Source organism: Oryza brachyantha, chromosome 11, assembly GCF_000231095.2.
Source record: "Oryza brachyantha chromosome 11, ObraRS2, whole genome shotgun sequence".
In the NCBI taxonomy this organism is placed as follows: domain Eukaryota; kingdom Viridiplantae; phylum Streptophyta; class Magnoliopsida; order Poales; family Poaceae; genus Oryza; species Oryza brachyantha.
Window position 1 is genome coordinate 12,909,051 of NC_023173.2, and position 13,004 is coordinate 12,922,054.

General features: G+C 43.6%; 2 protein-coding genes across 2 annotated transcripts; one reads left to right on the forward strand and one right to left on the reverse strand.

Annotated features, from left to right (window-relative positions):
- Window positions 1-1,007: 1,007 nt before the first annotated feature.
- LOC102706514 (bisdemethoxycurcumin synthase-like) lies at window positions 1,008-4,873 on the forward strand. The gene is made up of 3 exons (XM_040528551.1): window positions 1,008-1,020; window positions 2,625-2,843; window positions 3,837-4,873. Exons 1-3 carry the CDS (start codon window positions 1,008-1,010, stop codon window positions 4,871-4,873), a joined length of 1,269 nt encoding a protein of 422 aa, XP_040384485.1.
- Window positions 4,874-6,071: 1,198 nt separating this feature from the next.
- LOC102706796 (bisdemethoxycurcumin synthase-like) lies at window positions 6,072-8,187 on the reverse strand. The gene is made up of 2 exons (XM_006663428.2): window positions 8,004-8,187; window positions 6,072-7,063 (listed from the first exon to the last, which is right to left on the reverse strand). The coding sequence occupies exons 1-2, from the start codon at window positions 8,185-8,187 to the stop codon at window positions 6,072-6,074; spliced, it is 1,176 nt and encodes a 391-aa protein (XP_006663491.2).
- Between the last annotated feature and the right edge of the window lie 4,817 nt (window positions 8,188-13,004).

Consider the following 13,004-nt stretch of genomic DNA (forward strand, 5'->3'; position numbering starts at 1 on the left):
TAAGATACCATAATTTTATACTAAATTATTTTAATGCTTCAAGATATTATTTTCAAAAGTAGTAAAAAAGTCCACTAGTAAGCGTTACTGCTTCGTACCTGCAATCTCCTCTAGTTGCTGACCTTGCAGGTTTGCATTTGGCGGTTCCTCTGCCCAAATTAAATCCAACTATGCGTGGATGTCACCGTCAACTCAAGCACCAGCACGCTGCTCGCGACCTCCTGGTTGCTGAGTCACTTGCATATGGATTCGACCTCGTTATGGTCCATATATATTATAACTGTAGAACAATTATGTAGAACGGCCATGTAATCGAGCGGCTTTGCTAGAATGGTCATATAACCGTTGGCTTCGTTAAAATGACCTTCTATCCGGTGGTTTTACGTTAGAATGGCCATTGCAACTATTTTTATTCCCTAAAAATAGGAGTCAACCAGTCAACACAAATTGTGACCAAATTACCCCTCAGTCCATTAGCAGTTCATTTGGAATATTTCGCTCTCTCTCGATGTGTCTCTCCTCTAGTGCATGCGACGAACAGGAGGAAGCAGCTCATGGCCGGCGCCGACGGTGGTGACGGCGCGCCGCCGGCCACTCCCTCGTCGGCGAGCGGCCTCCCTAGTGCCGATGGCCAGTCTCCCCGACGCCCCACGCCCTGCCCGCCCGAGGCCGCCCCCTTGCGCTGTCGCGGCGCACGTCGTCGGCGCCGCCCTTCCCCGATCTGCCACGCCTGCGCGCGTCTCCACCGCCGGCCGACGCCGCGACGACGCTTGACGCCGAGCACCGCGAGCACCCGCGCCGGCCGACCCCGGCCCCTCCCGAGCTGCAACCTGGGTGAGCCCGACCGTCGGTCGGGCTGCTTCCCGACGAGGCCCCTCCCGAGATGCTGCATTTGGATGGTGTTTGTTATTTGGATGGTCTATGCTTATGTCTAAGATGGTGGTTGCATTTTGTATACTGCATGGCCTAGTAAATTTTGTCCAGCTATTTTGTTCTGTATGCGTGAGATGGATGTTGAAAGTAAGAGATAAAAGGATCTTCATACATGCATTTTGTCCAGCTATTTTGCAAAGGATCATACATGCATTTCTTAGAGAAAAAGAGCTACTGATACGACAAACTAACCGAAGACTTAAATTTATACAAGAATTTTGCAATTTTTACTGATACAACAATTTTTACTGCTTACTCCATACAGCATTTTTATCATCTGGATCACTCCGAAACACAAAGAAGAGCGGTGCCAAAATTTCATTCATCCCTTATACATAACGTATTCCAGCATTCAGCTTTGCAAAAATAATCAGTACATTTTTCAGAGATTCTTGGTCAGAGATTCCTGAAAAATGCTGCTGCTGCTGCTGCTTTCCTCTCTTCCAGCACCAGGCAGCAGCGGGCACAGATCGGCGTCGCCCAGGTTGCACCTCGGGAGGGTCCGGAGTCGGCCGGTGCGGGTGCTCGCGGTGGTCGGCGTCGGGCGTCATCGCGGGGTCGGCCGGTGGTGGAGACGCGCGCCAGCGCAGCAGATCGGGGAAGGGCAGCGCCGGCCACGTGTGCCGCAACAGCGCGAGGTGGGCGGCCTTGGGCGGGCAGGGCGTGGGGCGTCAGGGGAGGGGGGGTGGCCGTCGGCGCTAGAGAGGCCGCTCGCCGGTGAGGGAGTGGCCGGCGGCGCGGGCCACGAGCTGCTCCCTCCTGTTTGTCGCCTGCACGAGAGGAGAGAGACAGAGAGAGCGAAATATTTCAAATGAACTGCAAATGGACTGAGGGGTAATTTGGTCATAATTTGTGTTGACCGGTTGACTCCGATTTTTAGGGAATAAAAATAGTTATAATGGTCATTCTAATGTAAAACTGCTGGATACGAGACTATTTTAGCGAAGCCAATGGTTCCGTGACCATTCTAGCAAAGTCACTCGGTTTGGTGGCCAAAATAGCAATTATCTCCTTACCTATGGGTTCTACCTCGTTATGGTCCATATGTAGCATAATTATAGAACAGTTATGTAGAACGGTTATGGTCAGAGGATCCGGTTCCATCAGTTGGCCGGGTGCGGCGTGATGGTGCGGAAACAGTTTTCAGTACACGGCTAGACATACACTAATGTGTTTGCATGCTACGTAAATAACTATAAAAAATATGAAAAAAAATTATAAGATAGATTAATATGAGTTATATCACACCACAAACATGCAAGTTTAAATTCACCTTCTACAAGTTGTAGAAAAAAAACAAAACTAAAACTAAGTATACGCATATTACAATTATTTTTGTTATTTTTGCTACAACTTGTACAAGTTGAATTTAACCTTGCATGTTTGTAAAGTAATATAACTCATATTTATCTATCTAATAAATTTTTTTATATATTTAATGACTATTTAGATGACAAGTAAACAACGGATGGATATCCAGCCGTGTGCTTAGAAAACTGCTTCCCGTGCTGGTGCTCGATCCAGCTGATCTGTGCACGCGAAGTCTCGCAGCTCGCTCATGCTGCACGTTGTTGGAGCGTTGGCGGTTCGGGAGGTTGCAGACATCGATCGATCGAACGCACGCTCTCTGCACTTCTGCAGCTAGCTGCTGTTCTTCGTAGTCTGCTCCGTACGTGCACTATATATACCAGCGAGGGCACACTTCGGCATCGTGCAACTCATCTCGCCGGCCGTCGACGGAAAATGGCGAGCCCTCTGCCGCCGGAGATCGCCGCGCTCCAGCTCCACGCCGGGCGTCGGCACGGCGAACCCGGCGAACTGCGTGGCGCAGGAGGAGTACCCGGACTGGTACTTCCGGGTCACCAAAAGCGACCACCTCGCCGACCTCAAAGCCAAGATGAAGAGGATGTGTGAGATTGATTTCTTGATGTAGAGGAGTATAGTGAGTTGCAACTCACCGGCGGCTTCGTGAGTCGGGGTCCAAAAACATATCAAATCACATCTAAATTTCGATTTATATGACTCACTAGATTCTTTATATCAAAATCTTGTAGCACGCAAATTTTTTTTATTTTTGGAGATTTTAAAGTATTTTTCTAAGATTTTTAAAAGCGATACATAACACATTGATTATTTTATTGATAAAGTACAGTCACTTTTAAAAATCTTAAAAAATACTTAAAAATCTTCAAAAATAAAAAAATTTTGCGTGCTACAAGATTTTAATACAAAGAATATAGTAAGCCATGTAAATCGAAATTTAGAGGTGATTTGATATATATATATATATATATATATATATATATATATATATATATATATATATATATATATATATATATATATATATATATATATAGAGGGAGAGAGAGTTTGATGAATTATTCCATACAATTTCATGAATTATTTCGGTTAGGATATTTTTAAAATACCCTCGAATAATTGTGAGCCGTTTATTGTTTTGGATCCAACAGATTTGATTTTATTATACTGCACCGCTATTAGGTGTAGTACAAATTTTTTATACATGAAAAAAATTAGAATTAAAATATATATCTATGCGATAAAATTGTGTGTTATATATCATTTTAAAATGATCAATTTTATGGTACTTGAGAAGGTACCGAGAGATACCATTTTTTCTATGTAAATTTTAGTACCACTTATAAGAAGAAGGTACTAAATTTTACGCTAAAATTTTAGAACTTACCTGTACCTTCTCAACAACCGTAAAATTGCTATTTTAAAATAGATAAATTGATAAATATTTCTTACCAAAGTTTAGAATAAAATATTAATGTACTTATAATAATATATAGTTAAATGTAAAATTACTTTGATACCGTAACATTATCTTCTTTTGATATTACAAATTGAAAACCATTTTTTGGGTTCGCTGGCAGGTGACAAATCAGCTATCAAGAAGCGCCATTTCTACCACTCGGAGGAGATGATCGCCGGCCACCCTGAGTTCATCAACCGCGCCGCGCCTTCCCTCGACGCGCGGCTCAGCATCGCCAAGGACGCCGTGCCGGAGCTGGCCATGGCCGCGGCGGCGAGGGCGATCGCCGAGTGGGGCCGCCCGGCCACGGACATCACCCACCTCGTCGTCTCCACCAACTCCGGCGCCCATTCCCCGGGCGCCGACGTGCGTCTGGCGGCGCTGCTCGGCCTCCGCCCCACCGTCCAGCACACCGTCATCTACCTCCATGGCTGCTCCACGGGCTGCAGCGCGCTCCGCCTCGCCAAGGACATCGCCGAGAACAACCGCGGCGCGCGCGTGCTCGTGGCGTGCGCCGAGGTCACCCTCCTGGCGTTCATGGCCCCCGACGAGGCCCACCTCGACACACTCGTCGCGATGTCGCTGTTCGGCGACGGCGCCGGCGCAGTCGTCCTCGGCGCCGACCCAAGGTCCCCCGTGGAGTGCCCCATCTTCCACATGGTGTCCACGTCGCAGGCCATCATACCGGGGACCGAGGAGAGAGTCTCCATTGAGGTGAGCGAGCGCGGCCTCGACTACAAGATCTCCGGCGAGGTGCCGGCGCTGGTGCGCGCCAGCATCGAGCGGTGCCTGGCCGACGCGCTGGCGCCGCTCGGCCTCACGGCGGCCGGCGGCGGATGGGACCACCTCTTCTGGGCGATGCACCCAGGAGGCCGAGCGATCCTGGACAGCTACGAGGCGGGGCTCCGGCTGGAACCCCGGAAGCTGACGGCGAGCCGGCGCGTCCTGCGCGAGTACGGCAACATGAGCGGCGCCGCGATATTCTTTGTCCTCGACGAGATACGGCGGCGCCATCGGTGCGGCGAGGAAGAGGAGCCCGCGTTCTGCGGCTGCGAGTGGGGAGCCCTCGTTGGGCTCGGGCCGGGGCTCACCGTGGAGACGACGGTGGTGCGCGCCGCCGGTGGCCGTGACGATGGCAACGAGCCCATTGCTGCTTGAGCCTTCAAACATGGTTATTTACTTTGTCCGTTGAGTATTGTCAAGCCTATCTTTATACTCCCTCTATCCTTAAATGTTTAACGCCGTTGACTTTTTTATACACGTTTAACTGCACGTCTTATTCAAAAAATTTACATAATTATTAATTATTTTTATATCATTTTATTTATTGTTAAATATACTTTTATGCACATATATAGTTTTACATATTTGACAAAAAAATTAAATAAGACAAATTGTCAAACGTATATAAAAAAATCAACGGCGTCAGACATTTAGGTACAGAGGTTATAATAATTATCAAAATAAAGTAATCTTTGTTACAGTGAGCTGAGTAGTAACCCAAATTGTTAAGTTTAAATTTTTATTGGAGTGAATTTTAGATTGTGTTATTTGAGTTAAGTTCAAATTACATGCGAGTGAATTTTATATTGAGTTATTTGAGTTAAGTTCAAATTACACTAATATCCTAGGAGGGAATGTTGTTAAATGGGCTGGGTTCTAATACAAGTATTATACAGGAACATACCCCATGGACCAAATACCTTTTGGACTCAATTGGCTAATAAGTTAGGAAAGTGATTTTCTATCCATGAAATAGTATTTTTAAATCTTGATCGTCCATTCTTCTCACTGCATTCTAAATAAGCTCTTAGATAGGGGTGGGCAAACATGAACCAGCCACCGAACACCGAACCAGGCCACGCCGAACTGAAGCAGCGGTTTTTTCAGGTATTGGCTAGATGTTCAGTTTTTGTTTTGATCTAGATCGGTTTTTGGCTCAGAGATCAGTTTATATTCATTGCAAACTGAAGAAACCAAAGTCTTGAGTAGGAGTTGGTTAACCGTCTCAAGCCAAGCGAAACTCATCAACCATCTGGTTTGTGTGCTATGCATGTGCGACTTGGTCAGTAAGTATGGGGCCTATCAACGATTTGTTCCTTGCGCCATGTATGTACGAGATTTCTCCTGTTCGGTATAAACCATACCTGATAAAACCAAGTCGATTTTGTTTGAATTTTTTTTCGGTTTTACTTTTTCCACCATATAATCTATTTTTATTTTCCACAAACCAATATTAACTTAAACGGAAGAAACCGAACGAACCAAGCAGTCCGAATGAACTTTAGGTATAATACAGCAAGATGGGGCAAAGTTTATTGGGCCAGGAATAGTAATAACAAGATTCCAAACTAAACTAGTAGTGCACGGCGCGCAGCACCATCGTCTCCACGGTGACTCCTGGCCCGAACGCCACCGCCACCCCCCACTCGCACCCGCGCCGCTCCTCCTCGCCGCGAGGCCGCCGCAGCTCGTCGAGCACGAAGATCACCGTGGCGCTTGTCATGTTCCCGAACTCGCTCAGCACCCGCCGGCTCGCCGCCAGCTTCTCCGGCGCCAGCGCGAGACGCGCCTCCACGCTGTCCAGGATCGCGCGCCCGCCGGGGTGCACCGCCCAGAACAGCCCGTTCCAGCCACCGTCGTGTAGACCGAGACCGAGAGCGCCGAGCGCGTCGGCGAGGCAGCGGCCGACGTGTTCGCCGACGAGAGCCGGCATCTCGCGGGAGATGTGGTAGTCGAGGCCGCCCTGCCTGAGCTGCCCGGTGACGACGTGCTCGGTGTCCGGGATGGTGGTCTGCGACGCGGACGCCATGTAGAAGATGGGGCGCTCGACGGGGCTGGCCGGGTCGGCGCCGATGACGACGGCGCCGGCGCCGTCGCCGAAGAGCCCCTGCAGGATGAGCGTGTCGAGGCAGCCCTCCTCGGGGCCGCGGAACGCGATGAGGCTGAGGTCGGCGCACGCCACCAGCACACGCGCGCCGGCGACGCTCTCGGCCTGGTCCTTGGCGACGCGGAGCGCGCCGGAGCCGGCGGAGCAGCCGTGGAGGTAGAGCAGCGTGCGGCGCACGGTGGGGCGAAGGCCGAGGAGCTTGGCCAGGCGGACGTCGGCGCCCACAAACTTGCCGCCGGAGCTGGTGGCGACGACCAGGTGGGTGATGTCCGCGGCCGGGCGGCCCCACTCCGCGATGGCCTTCCTCGCCGCCGCCGCGGCTAGCTCCGGAACGGCGGTGTCGGTGATGTCGAGGCGGGCGTCCAGCGACGGCAGCGCGCGGTCGACGAAGTCCGGGTGCTCGGCGAGCACCTCCTCGGTGAGATGGAAATGGCGCTTCTTTATACTGGATTTCTCACCTGCGTGAAAGATGCAACAATTTAGTGAGATTGGCTAGTGACTGACGAAACAGATTGTGTTTCAATTGTTCTGATAAATTTTTAGAATTTTGATTAAAAATGAGATTTGTTTTGGATATATCCACCCCAAATTAAACTGCAAGTTGAACTAAAATGTTGTAAAGGAAAATGCCCATCTCACTTGCTCAAACTATTTTTAGGTTCATCTTACAATACCACACAATTTAAAACGGTTCACGTTACTTCCCTTAATGGTATTGTCTGTCTTTCTTTTCTTTACCCATGTATAATTCATATTATACAAAAGAATTTCATAGAAAAGTGGCATATATTTCAATTTAGTATCTCAACCGTACGTAACCATCGACTCAAAAATCTAGAAAAGAAAAACCTCCCCTTTGTGCTTAGCACGCACACCCGTTCGAAAAATAGAAGAAGAAAACAGTCCATTACTTAAAAAACTCTACGAGTTCATATAGACCATCTTTAATTATATGAGCCAATCCTTAATTTTAATTATATAAACCCGTAGTAAATTGTAATGCATGAACTTGGTAGTAGATTTTAAAGTTTAACCGCATAGTCATGCAAAAATTTGAAAATACTTGCTTTGATAATGGTGTCATCTTTTATGAAAATGTTGAAAGGAACATGCTGATTCTTTTTTATATGGGAATCATATCCTGATCATTAAGACATGTATCGTTTCATATATATATATATATATATATATATATATATATATATATATATATATATATATATATAGCTAATATTCATGCCTGTAACATCTTCCGTACAAATCCAACCGCTTGTCCATAAAGCAAAATTAATTACTAACCATCTTCTTCCCAGTGATAAAATTAACTAAAAATATATGAATGAAAAAATACTTTAAATAAATGGGCTAAAAATACATCAAATATATTTCTCAACATACAGATCCTCTCCATCTTGGCCTTGAGGCCGGTGAGGTGGTCGCCGCCGGTGACGCGGAAGTACCAGCCGGCATACTCCTCCTGCGGGATGCAGCTCGCCGGGTTCGCCGTGCCGATGGCGAGAACGGCGGCGCCGGCGCCGGCGCCGGCCGGAATACAGCATCTGGCTGCACTAGCGATCGCCATGGTTCTTGTGGTATGTACCAGGCTAGGAAGGTAGCTTGAGAGGTGGCTGGCTTTATTTCTACTAAATTCCTCTTCTTGTTAATTCGATGCTGGTGATATCGACGATGGCATGGCATGATGCTTATATAGAGAGAGACAAGGCGGCTAAAATTAATTAATACTAACGTAGTTGACTTTGAATACACCACTCGTCTTATTAAATAAATTACATAGTTAATAATTATTTTTATGGATTAACTTATTACTATAGAACCTTTGAAAATAATTTATAAATTCAACTATTTGCAAAATAAATAAATAAATAAATAAGATAAAATGTCAACATAAATATAAAAATTAATGGTGTCAAACAGAAAATGCTGTATGAGTATACTACCTCCGTTTTATAATATAAGATGTTTGACTTTTTCAGTTTAACATTTAATCATTCGTCCTATTCAAAAATTTAGTACAAATATAAAAAAATGACAAGTCATGCTTAAAGTTCTTTTTATAATAAAGTAAGTCATATGCAAAATAAATGATATTTCTATAATTTTTAAATAAGACAAATAGTCAAACATTATAAGTGAAAAAGTCATACACCTTACATTATGAAACGGAGGGAGTATTAGTTATTAATTATACTTGCATTGAACACAAGTGTGCAATTGGCCAGTGTTGTCTAAGCACGTAAAGTACGTGTCTAGACATAATAAATATGCGTGGACTTTTTTTAAAAAAACTTGCTTAATTAACTACGAGGTGACCACGACCTGATCATAACCACCAGGGTTAATAGTATAATTAACTAAATTTTAAAAATATGGAACAATCTTTTGGGATGACCACCAGCAGCTAGCACACGGATTTTTTTTTTGGTAATAGCATTTTTATGATCATTTCTTGTAATACTTTTTTATGCAACCTTTTATTTTTTGCAAGTTGTGCCATATATAGAGCATATTAGCCGAACCCATTTACCAGCGATGGTGTGTACGCATGGAATCCTGGCTGAGTCAGGTCAATTAATTCATTGCAAAGGAAAAATTTGAGATGATCATGCATACATTGCCATGACTTCTCGGCTTGCATTTACATAAGGGCATGTACAATGGTAGAATCTACGATGAGTTCTATCTTAAGCCAGTCAGCATAAACAACTTCTCGTACAAAGGATAATCTCTTCAGCTGACTCTTCATAATTACAGACTAATTAATTCTCTGCATGCAAACAAGGATCCAATGTGCATGTGGTCATTGCATATTTTCTATGTTTGATGTATACACATAGTCACAAAGTAGATAAAATGATAAACCAATTTATCTATGTACCATAATTTAGATTTAGGATGATTTAGAGTTTTAGATCAGTAGTAGTTTAGTCACCAAAACTCCAAGAGGGACCGAGAGATGAGAGTTTGAGAGTTGAGAAAAGCAGACAATATGCAGCAGCAGTGCAGCAACGGGGCAGTAGCGCAAACAAGCAAACAAGATGCAGCAGCAGTCAGCAGATGCAGCAGTAGTCAGCAGCAGCGTAGACAAGCAAACAAGATGCAACAGCGTAGTCAGCAGATGCAGCACGGAGGCAACACCGGCAGGGGCGAGTTGACCGGCGGCCGCCGCTGGAGCGGGACGAAGGAGGTGTTGTTGTTGGAGCTCGATGAAGGGGTGCCGCCGCTAGGCACTAGCAGGAGCATGGCACCGGGGGGCACTGGATCTGGACAAAGGGGTCGCTGCCGCCGAGCACTGGAAGGAGCACGACGCCGGGGGGGCACTGGATTTGGACAAAGGGGGCGCGTCGCCGAGCACTGGAATGAAGGCCGCCGACCGCCGACGCCGGATTCGGGAAGGTGGGCGAGCTGCCGGGGATCTCCCGCCGGATTCTGGTCCTCGCTTTCGCGCTCTCCCGCTGGATTTTCCCGCGCCCACGCTCTATATTTTTCGCCGTAGCACATATCATCCACTGGCAGGCTCTATGCAGAGACGAAGCGTGTACAATGCTACATTTCCGCTGTCTCGCGTTTTTCTCAGTAGGAATCGTCTCTCCAGCCGACTGCATGCAAAACAAAGGTATTCTCTCCTATCATCTCTCATCCATATCAGCAATACGTGCTCTAAGATGGATATGGAACATGGTCCAAAAAATTAGGCTCCAAATTAATGTTTCAATGGTACATCACAATTAAAAAAGCATTCTAATATGCTTTGTGATTCCAATTCTTTTTCTATAAATAACTCTAGCTTTTGTCCCACCTCCTAAGAAATAATTCGTAAGAAAATCTGAAACATCCACCTCAAACAAAATATGCATATGAACTTTAATCTCATTTTGCTTATTCTATCAGTCATCTGTGAGAGAATCAAAGAAATACATGTACACGTGCATTGGTCGAGCCGAGGGACGTTGTGGATCCATCAAAATGGGTTTCTCATGCTTGGGCATATTTATATTGCCTTTTACATTTTTTTTGGCTGCAAATCACTAAATTTATCTGGAGTTTGTTTTTGGAAACTGTGCGTACAACTATTTGCTATTCACCCCCATGACATGTCTTTGCTCTTTGGTTGTAATGTGCCATCGTCGATGTGTACTGCTCGCAATGCTCGCATGATTATGTTATGAACACTCCAGTTCAGAATCATCCATACATGTATAGCATGTTTCCTACTTTAGATCTATTTATTTGTTGTGTTTTCGTATATATCCAAGATGATTTTATTACTTTAAATATTTAATGTCATTGATTTATTTATAAAATAAAATAAATTTATATATGATTTTTCTCCTTCGCTTTAACAAGTGTTCGATAATAATCGTGGCTATCTTAAATGACTATTCAGACGATGATGTGAATATGCATCCCAGACTCATGGCCATTTCACTATATTTTTTTTATATTTCTTTCGTGAGTAAGAAAAACTGAATCTCTGCACCAAGAAGCAAGTGTTCTTCCTACGTACTTCGTCTTATTCATAACGTAAGATATTTGATTTATTTTACTTACCATGTTTGACCATTTATCTTATTCAAAAAATTATGAAAATATCATTTATTTTGCTTGTGAATTACTTTATTATCAAAAGAACTTTAAGCACGATTTGTCATTTTTTATATTTGTACAAAATTTTGGAATAAGATGAATGATTAAACGTTGCAAAAAAATCAAACATGTTATAGTATGAAACGGAGGTAGTAGTATTTAGGCATATGATCACCACCACTATTATTGTCAACAAGTGATCTTCATTGGAGCTGTAGCTGTAATCGATCAAGCACAGCTCTCCTGCTTTGTTTCATAGCAAGGCATAGTTAAAATAGATGAACAGTTTACAATATATTGATCTATTGTCCAATGCAGACATAATTGTATCAGTTCAAAAATATAACAATTTATATATTCCTTAGAAGAGATCGAATTTAAAGGAAAGAAAAAAGAGGTTTTGGTGTTTTTCAGTAACCATGGATTTACTGAAGTTACTAGGGTAAGTGGAGGTAAGTTACAAAGAAATTTGAATGGGTTTATATTGTAAAACAATAATTTGAATCCTAGAAATGCTGAAATTTTGTAATGGAGGGAGTATATAAGACTAAAGTGAATTTTATTGTTTTGTTTGTCAGTTTCTTTTAAGGTAATGCCTTGTTTTTTTTTTAACACACCGAATCTCAAGTTCTGGGGACGTACGGCCTGGGCGCGGTGACGTATACGAACGTCCTAATATAACGGTAGCCAAGTCAGTCTTGGTAATTTTAGGTCTTGTCTTTTCGTTTCCATGTATACCTATAATGTATATTTTGAATAAAAACAGCATGCCATGACATAGAAACGCTGCTCACTACGAAGCAACGTAGCACATCACACAGCGATCAACCAACTAACCTTCACGTCAGCCCACCTCCCTCCCACCACCACTGTCAAAAAACTCGTGAGTTAAAAATTAACTCATATGTCTAGCATGTGTTGTATTGTTCGATAAGTTAAATTCTAGCTGCATAGTATAACAGCGTGATATACGTACTTGCTAGTGGGCGTGTCAGTTAAAAAATAACTCAATATACGTGCAACATATTCTTGAGTTAAAAATTAACTCACGTTCACTGACTTATATTCGTGCTTCGGTAAGTTAAAATTTGACTGAAATTAGTTAAAGCTTAACTCACTTTATTCGGAGGCACCCCACAAGTAATCCAAAAGTTAAACTATAACTGCAATATGCAAAGATGGGGTGGTTGCTCTGTTAATAGGTGGTGTAGGGTCTGCTTTGGTTATGGTTATGGTGTGTCACGTGCTATTTATTACGTAGTGCTCAAAACGCTGTACAGTAGTTATATATATATAATTTATATATAATTTTTTATTTACAAATATTTCTTTTTTCATATAAAAAATCGAGTGATGACCCTCTTACGGTTTGAGGCGGCTGATTAATTAATTACGGCAGGTCCATTAATTATCACCTACAGATAAACATGTTTCTTTCTCATCCGTTAAAGCAGCCAGAAGAAGAAGACGAAGACGATGAAGAAGAAAACGTGTTCAAAGTATTGGTCATCATATCCATCGCCGCCGGATTACTTCTAGAGTTGTGGTGGAGACAGGCCAGAAGAGGAATAACGTACTCGGACGGTTTCCTGAAAAAGATAAAAGGTATCGAGAGTGATAGATTGGCAACATATTTACATTAAAATATATAGTGTGTAAATAAAGTTTTTATGTACATGTTTTTAGTGGTCTAAAAATGGTGAGAAATAAATCACATGTGATAGTTTGGTGACATATTTACATTAACAAATAATGTGTAAATAAAACTTTTAAGTATGTGTTCGTAGTTATCTA